This window comes from Myotis lucifugus, unplaced genomic scaffold (assembly GCF_000147115.1).
Source record: "Myotis lucifugus unplaced genomic scaffold, Myoluc2.0 scaffold_33, whole genome shotgun sequence".
Classification (NCBI taxonomy): domain Eukaryota; kingdom Metazoa; phylum Chordata; class Mammalia; order Chiroptera; family Vespertilionidae; genus Myotis; species Myotis lucifugus.
Window position 1 is genome coordinate 1,315,360 of NW_005871081.1, and position 13,514 is coordinate 1,328,873.

The following is a 13,514-nucleotide window of genomic DNA, read 5'->3' on the forward strand; positions in this document are numbered from 1 at the left end:
CATGCCCCCACCCCTCCACACACACACCCTCTCATGCCCCCAGCCCTCCACACACATACCCTCCCATGCCCCCACCCTTATACACATACACCCTCATGCCCCCACCTCTCCACACACACACACCCTCTCATGCCCTCAGCCCTACACACACATACACACCCATGCCCCCACCCCTATACACACACACACACACACACACACACACACACACACACACATCCTCATGCCCCCACCCCTACACACACACACACCCCCATGCCCTCCACAAACCACCCCATTCCACACACACCCACATGCCTGCATTTTAATACTGGAATACATCTTACTTTTCTTCTATCACTGTCTGACCATTGCTTTTTGTTTCTTCAACTATAATTTTTTCTTCTTCTGGAAGCAAAACTTGTGGAGCAGATTCTTTACGTGAACCTATCATCATTAAAAAAAAAAAAACAAACCCAAGGTGAATACCACAGCAAAGCTAAGAACAATTTCACTATATTAACACTATCTAAATATTAACATTAAATTCTAGGGATTGTGTATTACATGAATTACTTTCTAGATAAAATAGGGAAGGGCAACTTTTACCAATTTTCTCCATCTCTGTCTACTGAACCCAGTTTTTTTCATGCCTAAAGCATTACAGAAAAAAGGAAACAGCCTTTTTCTAATTTATTAAGCTTCTGTTTCTAAATCTGGATTACGGATCTGTTAAATCCAGAATTTTCCCGCAGGTAGTAAAGATTCTGCCCACAGTACTCTGGGTATTTTGGAATAAATATCCAAATCCACGAAACCTTAAGCTGTATTATTCCAGGAATCTTGTTTCTTTTATGAAAACTACTCTTCATTCCCTAGAAGTAAACCGTTCACCATGTCAGAGACAAGTTCATGGCACTTAACGAGCTCCCAACACAACCGCTTGCTCAGGACAGTGTCTCCATAAATGTTTGCCACAAAATAGGTACTTTAGAAATTAACTGAGAAACTCAAATATTTACTTTAAAATGTGAGAAAAAAGAGAATCAAATCTTATTTAAGGATACAGGAAGAAAATCTTAAAATAATATCAAAGGTTGTATAACACTATAACATACATCATTTGTATTTTTGAAAAATATCAAATGCAAATTGCGGAAGGATATAGTCTACAGAGAAACAAACACCTGCAAATGGTAATGTGATACACATTTCTCCATTAAAAAATACCTTTGATGTTGACATATGCTAATTACACAGCGTAACTTGCTTGATCTTATTTTTCTTGGTTTATCTTTGACTTGCCTTCCTAAAAGTTCATTGAATTATAAGAGGGCACTTATTGTACATATTTGTATCATGGGAATGTTCAGCATAACACCAATGTTTTCAGTTTCATTTTGAAGAACAGTTTCCACCAGTATGTAAGCTTTTACTGCTATGAATGGCACAAGATTAACAATTGCTGTCAAAGCTCCATAGAAGGAGGGCGCATAAAACATGACTGATGTCCAGAGAGTACCTCTGCCATTCCCACGGCAGCATGCCACAGGGAAGGGGACTCAGGGCCTTGGCCAAGCCTCCCGGCTGCAGCCGGACATCTGTAAAGCCTTCCTGCCCAGTCTCACAGCCGAGGAAAGGTACCAAATACAAGCTGCTGGGAAACCGTAACATCCAGAACAGGACAAAACTGAGGTGCTGACTTCCTTCTTTGTTACCTCAGGGGTAAGAAAATCACGCTCTATCTTATGTTACACAGCACAAGCTTCTATACGTATCTTTTTTTACACCAATAAAGGGAAGGGCCTTTCTGTTCGCTGAGAATAACTTCAATGTTATAATCAAATGCAGTACTTAGAATGTTGTCACAAGCCTTACTTAATAAACTGGTATATAGAAGTATGTTTGTACATAGGTTTATCAAATACCACTTCAAAGAGGACCCTCTGCTAGTGTTTTCGTGTTCCCACCATGTCAGGCAGAGGGAGGCGTGGCTTCACTCATACCCCGCTTTAGGGCCACAGTGAGCTGCACAGCTGGAGAATTACTTGCCATGGCGAGTGGCGTGTCTTCTAGGCCTTTCTGGGTTAGTAGGGAAGGCTGTTTGGAAACCTGGGCTACTTGGGGAAATGCTGCTTAAGAAGGAAACTGGTATGTGAAACAAAGTACTGAGAAAGTACAGGGATACAAGCCAGCTCAAAAATTCTGAAGGCTGAGGAAAATCCTGTGCTTCTGATACAAATGTAAACGTTACCCATGTTTTTATAAGGAAGTTAATTCATGTGCTATTTTCCTAGAAAAAGAGAAAAAGATTCAGAAAGATTCAGATATGTAGAAAACAAATTTAATTTGCACTGTGAAGAGAAGCAAACTGATGACATAGGACAATTTAGAAGGCTCATAAATTTTCCAACGGGTATCTGCTTTGAGTCCAAACAGTTCTTGACTGTGTTAGTCAAATCAAAAAAGTTATCAGTTGTTTATCTGTCACATTCAATTTTGTAATACAACAGTCCTTCAAATGGGTTAATGAGACAAGAGGTTAAAAATGTTTTTATACAACAGCACTTGAGGGAATATTAAATTCTACACATAATTATTTTTACATCTTCTAGCTCCCTAGGCAAACTATTTACATTCTTTCCAGCATTAAAACGTTCAAATAACATAAGACAGAATCACAAGGGATATCCACTTTGTAAAGGGGCCAGACAGCAGTCGCTGTCCTGCAGAGGGGCTGGGACCGTCTGCACGTGCACTCACACCCGTCGGTGGTAGTCCTCAATAAACTCAGGCTGCTCACTTAACCACTGAACCACCTTCCATTACTGGTAAAATAGAAGAACAAAATCGACCACCGCTGCAGAGTTGTCCTGAGGATTAATTTAAAAATTATATCTTATAAATATCTCTTACCAGATGAAATCATAAAGATAAAAACTTTAAATTCCTTCACGTAGCATAACTAAATCAGAGAAACTAAAATCTGTAAGAATTGGTACAACGGTTGTACATGCATGACATGGTTCTGATTTTTAAATACACTTAAAACACACAAGAAGAATGCAACTATATATTATAAAAATGTTAAGTTTGAACCCTGATCAGTGTGGTTCAATTGGTTGGGTGTCCTCCTGTGCATCAAAAGGTTGCCAGTTCAATCCCCAGTCAGGGTACATGCCCAGTTTGTGGGCTTAATCCCTGGTTGGAGGTATGCAGGAGGCAGCCAATCTATGTTTACTCTCACATTGATGTTTCTCTCCCCGCCCCTCTCTCCTTTTCTCCCTCTAAAAATAAATAAAAATATCTAAGACAGAAAAAAATGTTAAGTTTGCTGTAGTCAGATGTACTAAGCTGCTATATTCCTGAAACATGCCAATGTAAAAAAAATGTCATTTATAGGTCTGATGATGAGCCAGGAGGTTTGTTAATGAAGATTACTTGTTTCCTAAACAGAAATCCATGGGAGGCTAATATTTTGCCTAGTTTCAATATAACATATTTTGCTAAAATAACTGAAAAAATGTTAGTATTTCAACAAAACAATAAAGGAATATTCTCCAGCCAGGTTTATAAGTAAGTTGACTATTTAAGAACAAAGTTTTAGAAAGTAAACAGATTTAACAAGTTACCGCCAAGATTACTGAAATATTTTCAGAGGTACTGCAGCATGTTTTGCCTGAACTACTTAGTTTGGAAAAACAATTTAACAGCAGAACCACCAAAAATGTTCTATTGCTTTATTTAAAATTCTCGAAAAGGTCTGAGACACAGATGAACAGGTTCATGATGGTTCCAGCATACTCAAATCTGTGGTTCCCAAAATCTGTATTTTACAGGTGATAATAGGGGTTTCCACAACACATCATCTTGGAAAATGTTGAATGCTACAGCCACTTCTTAGAGATTCACAAGGTACATGTAGCATTTTTAAGGTTTTCAGAAGATTTGCAGTAAAAATGCCTGTTGAAGTTTAATTCAGCATTTCCTAAATTCGTCTGAGTGCTAAACACTTTTTCTTCAGCATCAATGTTTCCGGGTAACAATCAGAAGAGTGCTCGACTAGCCTAAAATCCTATCTATAGATACATACACACAAATGCTGGTTGGTCTTGTAGTTGTTCAATAGGGGGTGACTATAAAGAAACTATAATGTATACTTAGCACCAATCAGCATTTACCAAACCTGAGGACTCCAAAGAGATCTGCACATGCTTGGGATCCAGCCGCCAATGGCTGCAAACAGGCAGTGACAGGTCCACACGGCCACCAGCAGGGGTCACTCTGCACCACACAGCTGGAGAGACAGTAGGCACTGGGGCCCCTGGAGGCAACTCAGAGGTGTAATCCAGAAGCTGAAGACACACTTAGAACACTGCTTCCTAAAACATTCAGAGAACCCCAAATGGGCTTTCATTTGAGAAACACCGATTGATCCATTTTATAAACAGATGATTTGCCCAGGCAACAGGAGTAAGTAGGACTCAAGCCCCAGCGCACAATCATCTTGGTTGTTAGACCACTACCTTGGTGCCTGATCTGACAACACAAATCCAGGGCATGAGCATGATATGTGTGTGTGTGTACACATGAGTGAGTCAGCCTCCTCCAAAAGCCAAGAAACAGTTTATATAAAAAATAAAATAAATAACAAACATATCTGCCTAGCTAGCCAGCAGTCTAGTATGTTTGTAGCAAAACTCACTTCTTAAATTCATATTTCTAATATCTTCACCTACTTATACACAACCAAAAGTGAAATAACTTCCAGAATGAAGTAAAATATTACACTTTAGCCTGGGCGGTATGGTCAGTGGTTGAGCATCAATCAGCCTATGAACCAGGTCACGTTTGATTCCAGGTCAGGGCACATGCCCGGGCTGTGAGCTCAATCCCCAGTAGGGGCGTGCAGGAGGCAGCCAATCAATGATTCTCATCATTGATGTTTCTACCTCTCACCCTTCCTCTCTGAAATCAATAAAAAAATATTTTAAAAAATTATTATACTTTTAAAAATCTACTTAATAAAATTTCTCCAAAATGCCACTTTGTTATTTATGGCTATAAGACTCTAATTTATTTTTCTTAGGAAAAGAAATGTGAGGATTCTCTTTAGAGAATGATTTGCATTTGTTCATTGTTTGCACCTTGGCCTAGCCCCACAATGGCATGGGGACTTCTTTTCCTTTCATTTTGCTTTTCCTACTAAACTGGGCATGCACTTTAAAAAACAAAAATAAAAACTGACCTTAGTATAAATAAAAAAGCATTAAAGTTGCGTTTTTTTCTATTTATGCATACACACACACACACACACACAAAACACACAAAAATGAGATGCTCCATTCTTAAGACAAACTTCCCAGTGATTGAAAAATTAAAGAAAAATAGAAGAAAAATAGATGAAATAAAAATGTACAAGGAGTGGTCCTGTATTGTTTAGAATATATTTAACCTAAGAAAGTGAGAGCTTCTCCATTAAGGCAGATAGAAAGTGTTCTATTGCCTGGCCTTTCTTTGGAAGACAACGTTCATGAGAACAGCCAAATCATATTAAACTGCAAACTATGCTACTCCCCCCACCCCCATGTAACAAATATTAAAAGCCACAGGCTAGCAAATGCAAAATTTATTTCAACTGTACATAACAGACGTCTTTTTTTTTTTTTATAAAACAAACACTTCATTGCCATATGCAACCACAAACAATAACATGATACTGTACAATACAATGCAACATTCAGGTATACATCCAACTGAGTCTTCAAAGGGCAGTCACCCACTAAAAATGGCTTTCCCGTTCACAGATAAAAAGCACAATATATAAATTTTTCCCAGGTCTTAACCACTATATACACATTACTGTGTTTGGCAATTTTATGCAAAACACAATTAATATAAGCTTATGTATTTGTGGCAAGTGTTAATTCAATGGGAACACCATTTAGGCCATTTGCAACAAGGCCTGGTAATGGCTTAACCCTACTTTCTAGTCCAGATTCTTCATCCTTTCATTATAATACTAGCTGTACACATAAATATTACAGAACTGTATAAGCATATAATACTATTTCAGCATGACTAAAGTTCCACAGAAGTAGAAACATGGCCCTTTGGACGCCTTATCACCACTGCCACACAAGAACTGTTTTCAGGCCTGTGGCACTATTACTTCCAACCAGGTCACAAGAACTAATGGTGCCAGACATTCAAAACAAATCCAAACAAACAAAAAGCCAGGTTGTTATTGTGCAGTGATCTTAGCATCAACAAAGAATCATCGTCAAATGGCTTTAACTGGTACAAACAGGAATAATGGGAACATGTCAAAACTTTGGTGTATAGAAAATGAAACTCATTTAGACAACCCAAATGATACTAGTGTTACAGAAAAATCTAAGTGCAGCAACTGTATTTCAATTGTTGTGGTATATAGCAAATGACCCAGGCAACCCAAGTTTACTAAGGCATGGCAAAGGCATCGAGGCCAATGCACCAATTATAGTCTCAAAGCAAACAAAAAGATGTTCTATTCATATCAGAAAAGGTGAGTTCTCTACGTAATATAAAACAAAATTACTTCTAAATTCCTTGCATGATATTGAGTAAGCATATGAACTGTGTAGTTATAGCTTTCCAAAAATTCCATTTGCTATTTGGCTGAACATATATTAAACTCCATCTCTACCATGGGTTAATACTGAGCTCTAATTTTAAACGATTGCTCCTCAACTTTTTTATACTAATTGATATAAAAATATGAAATCTCCAGATGTCATAAGCTTGAAAACAGATACTTAGAATTATCGGTTTTCCCAATGACCCCATTGCATGCAGTGCTGAAGCTGTCTGATTTTCTAAGCAATATGCTACTGCCGGGAGTTCACTAGCACCTCTGGGCTTGTGAGCAACAGGACCCAGCTCCCAGGAAACAATGACATAGTGTATCAGAGTTGTCTCTGTGCAAACGAGATCAGAACACTGAATACATGGGTTTGGTGAAGGAGGTATGGTGAGGGAAGAGAGAATTCACAGCCACCTGGAATTACAGCCACCCTGAAGAAAGGAAAAAATGTTATTCCCAGTTTATTATGGCATCTTGTTTTCTGAAGCTGGTTTCAATGGATACTTAAAACACAACCTTAAGGTTCCATTTTAACACCAGATATAGCATGCATGGGAGAGAACACACTTCCTCCCCTCTAGCAATGACCGGATGTGGATTTGGATGCTACAACTGAATGCAACATGTCACATTCAGTTCTTTTTGAAGCAGAAATTAGTCTTGAGTGATGCCAGTGAAATCTCCTTACAACAAATCCCAGGAAAGTGGGGGAGTGCACCCCAATCTGAGCTTTCCTAATAAGTGAGTTACATGGCAACTCAGTAAGTCTTCAATAGACTCAGATACCCCATTACAATCAAGAATGAGGGTTACATAGGATAGGGTTGCTGTAAATGGAGATTCACTGCAGCTAGTTGCTGAAAACAAACAATGTGTCCATCACAGGCAGTGTAAGTATGAATGTCAGGGTGAAAGCCAGGCTGTGACTGAAGCCAAAGCACTCGCCTTTTTAAGCACACCAAAATGCCTCTCTCTGAAAGCACTCTAATCTACACTTTCAGAGGCTCAATGCTTCAGAGTTTGGACTTTAAACCTTCGGTAGAGTGGCACAGGCTTGCTAAGTGCCATTTAAGAGAAATTACTCCAATTAAGGAAAGTTTGGTGTGATGACCGTGTCTGAACTCTGACAATAATTTGGACTTTGCAGAGGAAAACTCCCACCCCACGGGCAAATGGGGGCACAGGGAAGAGCACATGTGGCACACTGACAGGCACAGAGCTGTAGGGTGCAGTCAAGCTTTCCAGTGCTGCCAAGGCCCAAAGCCCACACCAACACATGGTTCTTCATGGTCGCCAAGTGCCCCCAGGAGTCCTCAGAACACGCTGTCTGAACGAACTCTCAGGACTTTTGTGCATGCTTTTTCCTTCTTCTCTCTCCACAACTACTTGATCAGGGTGTCCATTATACATAAAAAATTTAGAATCCTATATATAAGGCCAGAGTCTCCTCCGTGTTACTGGCACTTAGATCACAAACCTGTATGGTTTCAGTATAAAATATAAAAGTGTTCATATAGCTGTATCCAAAAAGAAATGAGACAGTTGCTATAGTGAGAATAAAAAAACCAAACCATTTTGGGCTATAAAACCACCACTATCCAGAGAAAAGAACCCATAGATATAGGCTGTGTGAATTCACCATCTCCTTCAACAGTTAGTTAGTAATTTCAAATGGATACTCGAATTGGCAATTATGCCTCCACAAAATACAATGGGAATATCAGAAACGCTCTCAAAAGTTGTTAAAATATCACATAAAAGAGACAAGGAACAGCAAGAAAACATCTAAGAAAAGCAGGCTGCGATACAACAAGCATTTGTTAAGAAAGCTCAGAAGTGCATTAGTTCTGGTGAGAGATATATGAGCAACAGCTCTTACGAGATGTAGAACCCATTCTGTAACTATGGGCTGTCCATATACTGTCATAGTCAGAGTCTTCCGAGAGGTCTGAAGGCTCCAAACGAGAAAGGCTACTGCGACGACCCAAGGAGTCTAGACTTGATTGGTCATCATCAGCCAAGACGTGATTATGCATCAGGTCAGTGCCTTGCCATGCTAAGACGGGAGTGGGATGGAGTGACAGGTGTGACAGGCAAAGGTGAGATGAAAAGGAGGACGGACAGGAAGAGCCACAACCAAAAACATGAAAATAAAAGCAAAAGGTGATGGGAAAGAAGGAAAAGAGAAAATACTGTTAAAAAATGGCAACAATGTTCACTTCTCCTTATTTATGGCTGGGTTTTAATAACAAAGTTAGCACAACCCTTAGAATAAAACCAGAACAATTATTATTTAAATAAACCTAAAGCACAATATTATTTCCAAATTGTTCCTTTCTAAAAACATTGCTATTAAGTCCTCAGTTAAATCTTTTCAAATTAAGCCCAGGTCTACTAGTACAAATGAATCCATAGACATTTAACAAGTAACCAATTCTATTCCACATTCTATTGACAAATAACCTCATTTAGGACATTATTTGTAAAAGGAACCATTTGTGTGGTTAATTAAAAATTGTTTCCTATCCATTAAATGGATATTGAATGCAAAATAGTTTCAAAGGATTTTTGACTTACTTCTTCAGCTACCTCTTTGTCAGACTATAAGTCACCAGAAGTCATCTTAATGATGGGGGTCTAAAACTTACCTTATGAACTATAATCACTGTAAAAATTTCAGAATGGAGAAAGGAATTAAATAGGGTCCGCTTCCCACTCATTGCCCCTTTCCCATCACCCCGCATCTCCACTCCTTAGAGCACTCAGCCAGTGGATATGGATAAAGTGGGAAGCCATGTCAGTTCAAGTGTTATCTACCCTGATGCAGACCCTTTTACTGGCAGGAAGAGCGATGTGAACTGGTAGTGCCACTATGTTAAAAGAAGGACAACAGGAGGAAGTGGGAGCAAAATGGGAGAACAGAAATAAGCCCATGAGTGGTTGGCATCTGTGAGCAATGACTGGGCAGGCGGCTGTGCATGAGACATGCAGGCTGGAATGGTCCAGGGACAAAGGTTCTGGAACGAAACATTCAGCGGGAACCAGAGTGCCCCTCTGTGTTGGGGAATGGCACAGACAGCAACCACTGGTCCCATCCTGTTCCTGCTTCTGACCAAAGTAATTCCATTCCAAATCCGTAACAACAAGCAATAGTCTAGTTTGGATTTCTTCAACTAAATACCTATAGTCTGTGAAGGTCATTATCTCTTTGAGATAGAAATTAATACCCAAGATGTTTAGTTTGTAAATGGCATCTAAATGTATATGGAACTGAGCTGAATTTTAGATAAGACATATTATCCTGTCTTCACTAAACATTTAATATGAAAAGAGCTGCTTTCACTCTGATCCCATTTCCAAATGTGTTAAGGAAATCACCTTTCAAGCGCAAAGGGTTAATTTCCTATCCGACCTGTTCTTAAGAATGTTTGGGTTAAGGCCATATATGATTGTATATATGAGTTGGCTCATAATAGCCGTTAAATATAAAAATCAATGTAGTGTCCAATGCTTTTCTTGCACAGGAGAAATGGAAACACATAATAAAAGCAATGTGATAAGGAAAGATCTGCACAAACGATGAGCCATTCCTCTGAGGCAGCCAGAAGCAGCAAGGCCACAGGCACATCACAGGGCACTCACTGTCTCTTGGATGAAGAAATGCAGCGCCCACAAAAAACATACATAAAGCTCATATTGCCTAGTCTAGTCACCTGAGACTATCAGGTTGAAATTGTATTTCAAATAACTGAAGTTGAGATGAATAATTCTTTAACATCTCAAATTCAAAACCAAAAACATTTTGACATTTTACAGCCTATTACTTATAACACAATCTCATCAAATATATGAAACTGTATGTAATATCTTAAATGACAATAATCTGGACTTACAAATGATTGCCTGATTATATGCATATGCACTCCACATTCAGACCTTTCCATTTCGATTCCTTCTCTGCTGGCTAGTCACTACGAAAGACATTTTCACCAGTGAGAATATGGGGGAAAAAGTCTTAATGTCACAGGTGGGATATGTAATGTACTGGCCACAGGAAGTTTCTAGATGATTTGTAAATGCCACTTGGGGTTTAACCTTATTAGCCCTATCTTCATCTTTAACAAAAGCTAAAGCAGTTGAAACTCCCTTTCCTACTACCCCCCCCCCCATCTTTAGTTTAAAAACAGGACAGGACACTGATTCTAATCACCATACTACAGGTAATGAAAATGAAGGAGAGATAAGTGATTTGTCAAATGTCAGGGTGGAAAGGGAACCAAACATAGAAAATTGAATAAAAACTAGTTTTTATGTAGAAGTAATATATAAACCATCCAGTTCTTAAAAAATAAAAGCCCTAAGAAACAACAATACAGAAGGATACCCTGTGATGCTTGTGGCCCCAGCACCAGCAGAGGGTAAACTTGTCCCCTTTTCTTCTGAACAAACCACATACTTTACTCCATCTGCCCCACCCCTCACTGTGCTGCACTCCACCCTCAAATGCTGGGGAAGTTAAAAAAAAAAGGCCACTTGTTATTGTTCTCACAATAGATTAAGATTTTAAGACATTATGCATAAGATGCAGGCAAATTCAGTGGCACTGAAATCTAATAAATTGTGTCTACTTTCAAAAATTTTTAAATGCAATCATTTAAAAAAAGGGAGTGGACTAAAAGAAACCTTGTTCTAGATTTATATTTTTAACAACAATTGTAAAAAGCTAATAATTAAATAAATAAAATCCCAATACCACACCAATAGTTTAAGTAGCTTAAATAACTGAACTGAATGAATCTTCCGCTGATATCTAAATATATCTTCTCTAAGCTTCATAAACTCTGGCAGCACCTTATACTTAAAGGCTTCCCAGTAGAACCTTCTCTATAAATCAGTTATTTTACTGACAGCTCAGACCCTTTCAATGATTTAGGGATGTCAGGCTCAAGCTATCCTATACCTGCCTAGACCACAGAAGCATCACTCACTAAGGACCCTTCAGGCAGCACACAGAGGGCCGTGCACAGGACCCCACAGCCTAGTTTCCTTCCCACTGTGATTTACCAAAAAAAACCCAAAACAAACAAACAAACAAAAAAAACCCACACACCAAAACAACGAACCACTACTATAAAACTTACTTGAGTTAAGTGTTTGCCGTGTTTTGGCGCTTGTGCAATAAGCTTCGATGACTTTCAGAATCTGTGCGTCTTCTTCCAAAGCAGCTGTGCCTGTCAAGACAGACACAACATGTCACAATCGAACTAAAAATGACAAGTACAACAGGTCACAATCTAAAAATAACTACTCCAATTAAGTAGAGGAATGTGAAGTCATCCACTCAACCAAAATGATGACAATCAAGATAACCCCTCCTTTTATTTTCTTGTCAGATAACTGTTTTCCAGTATTTACAAAATTACATTCAATAGAATTTTTAATTATTTAAAAGTATTTCTTATCTGCAGCATATTGACAAAAGGTTAATATATCCTAAGTACATGTTATCTTACTAATCCAGAAGAAAAATAATATTCCATATCCTGAAATTAAAAAAAAGGCAAGAACTAGAAACAAGCATTTCACACAAAAAGAATACGGTCAGTAACAAAAAATAGTCAATCCCACTAAGAAGTGAGAATTAAAACGAAGCATCAGGTTTTCACATACCAATCTGATAACAAGTGAAAAAGCTGACAATTCTCAATGTTGATATGGATAGTGGAGAGAAAGTCTTCCCTCCATCCACAGCTGGTAGGAATGAAGACAGGCGATATGACCACATTTATCAGAGGCTTTACAAAGAACATTTCCTATGATCCACAAATTCCTACTAGAGATTTCATCTAAGAAATTTATAAGGCACAATCTAAAGCTTGAAGGTATCATTCCAGGGCTCTTCCTTAAGCTATGCATTATTCCAGACACTGGCTTCACTCTCAGAGATCACAGGTACAGAGAACAGAATCTTCCAGACTAACAGCATCTAATGGTATTAGTACCAAGCTCAGAGCCTCACACTTCATATGAACCTAGGGTTAAATTGTTTCTCTAGTTTGTTTTCCTAGATTTTCTGTATTTTCTAACATAATATTTGGATATTTTTAAAAATATATTTTTATTGATTTCAGAGAGGAAGAGAGAGGGAGAGAGAGACAGAAACATCAATGATGAGAGAGAAACATTGACCAGCTGCCTCCTGCACGCCCCACGCTGGGGATCAAGCCTGCAACCTAGGTATATGCCCTGACTGCAACTGAACTGACCTTCTGGTCTATAGGTCGACGCTCAACCATTGAGCCACGCCGGCCAGGCTGGGTATATTTTTTAAAAAGCTCACCTACTGTAATAAAAATGTAAGAAGAAGGGAAGGCTGAAATATTTATAAGTTGCACACTAAACCCTCTATGTCATTTTATGATAGTAAGACAGTTATATACAAAGCAAGCCGAATAGTCCCTACTGAAAAATAAACTCCAGTATGAAGAGTTTAAGAGCAATTGAGAAGCTGACTTAAATTTCACGAATTGGGACCAATCAATTAACAGGTTTCTCATTATAAGCTCCATAACAAGCTCCTCTCTCAGGAGTAAGAAAGGTAACATTTAACTAGTTTAATTTCAGGAGGTGTTGCAAGGTAACTTCCAGGAACAGGCCATTCCCTCTGTGCAGCTGATGTAACTGGATTATTTTCAGACGTGGGCAAGTACAGTGGTTTCCTCCTCAGTGCCACAAAAGCATCATGAAGCCAGAAAGGGACTGGCTTCCCTGAGAAGGTTGAAGAAGGTAAATTAATGAGAGGACAGCGAACATTTTCTATGTGGCACAGACTATTCTAATAACCAGAAAAACTTCTCTGATTCTGAATGTAAGAAAGGTTAAAGTAACTCACAGAATTACGATGTGACTT

At 38.7% G+C, this 13,514-nt stretch overlaps 1 protein-coding gene across 11 annotated transcripts in view; it reads right to left on the reverse strand.

Annotated features, from left to right (window-relative positions):
* ARHGEF7 (Rho guanine nucleotide exchange factor 7) overlaps positions 1 to 13,514 on the reverse strand; it is a 102,539-nt gene that overhangs the window by 5,125 nt on the left and 83,900 nt on the right. For 4 of the 11 annotated variants that reach the window (XM_023752458.1, XM_023752459.1, XM_014454186.2 and 1 more), the window contains 3 exons: positions 11,746 to 11,835; positions 8,484 to 8,660; positions 327 to 426 (listed from right to left, as the gene is read on the reverse strand). In XM_023752458.1, the coding sequence (XP_023608226.1) occupies positions 327 to 426; positions 8,484 to 8,660; positions 11,746 to 11,835 (367 nt within the window). Of the gene's footprint in view, positions 1 to 326; positions 427 to 5,479; positions 7,036 to 8,445; positions 8,661 to 9,181; positions 9,270 to 11,745; positions 11,836 to 13,514 lie in introns of those variants that run through there. The other 7 variants (XM_023752461.1, XM_023752460.1, XM_023752462.1 and 4 more) reach the window with 4 other exon arrangements.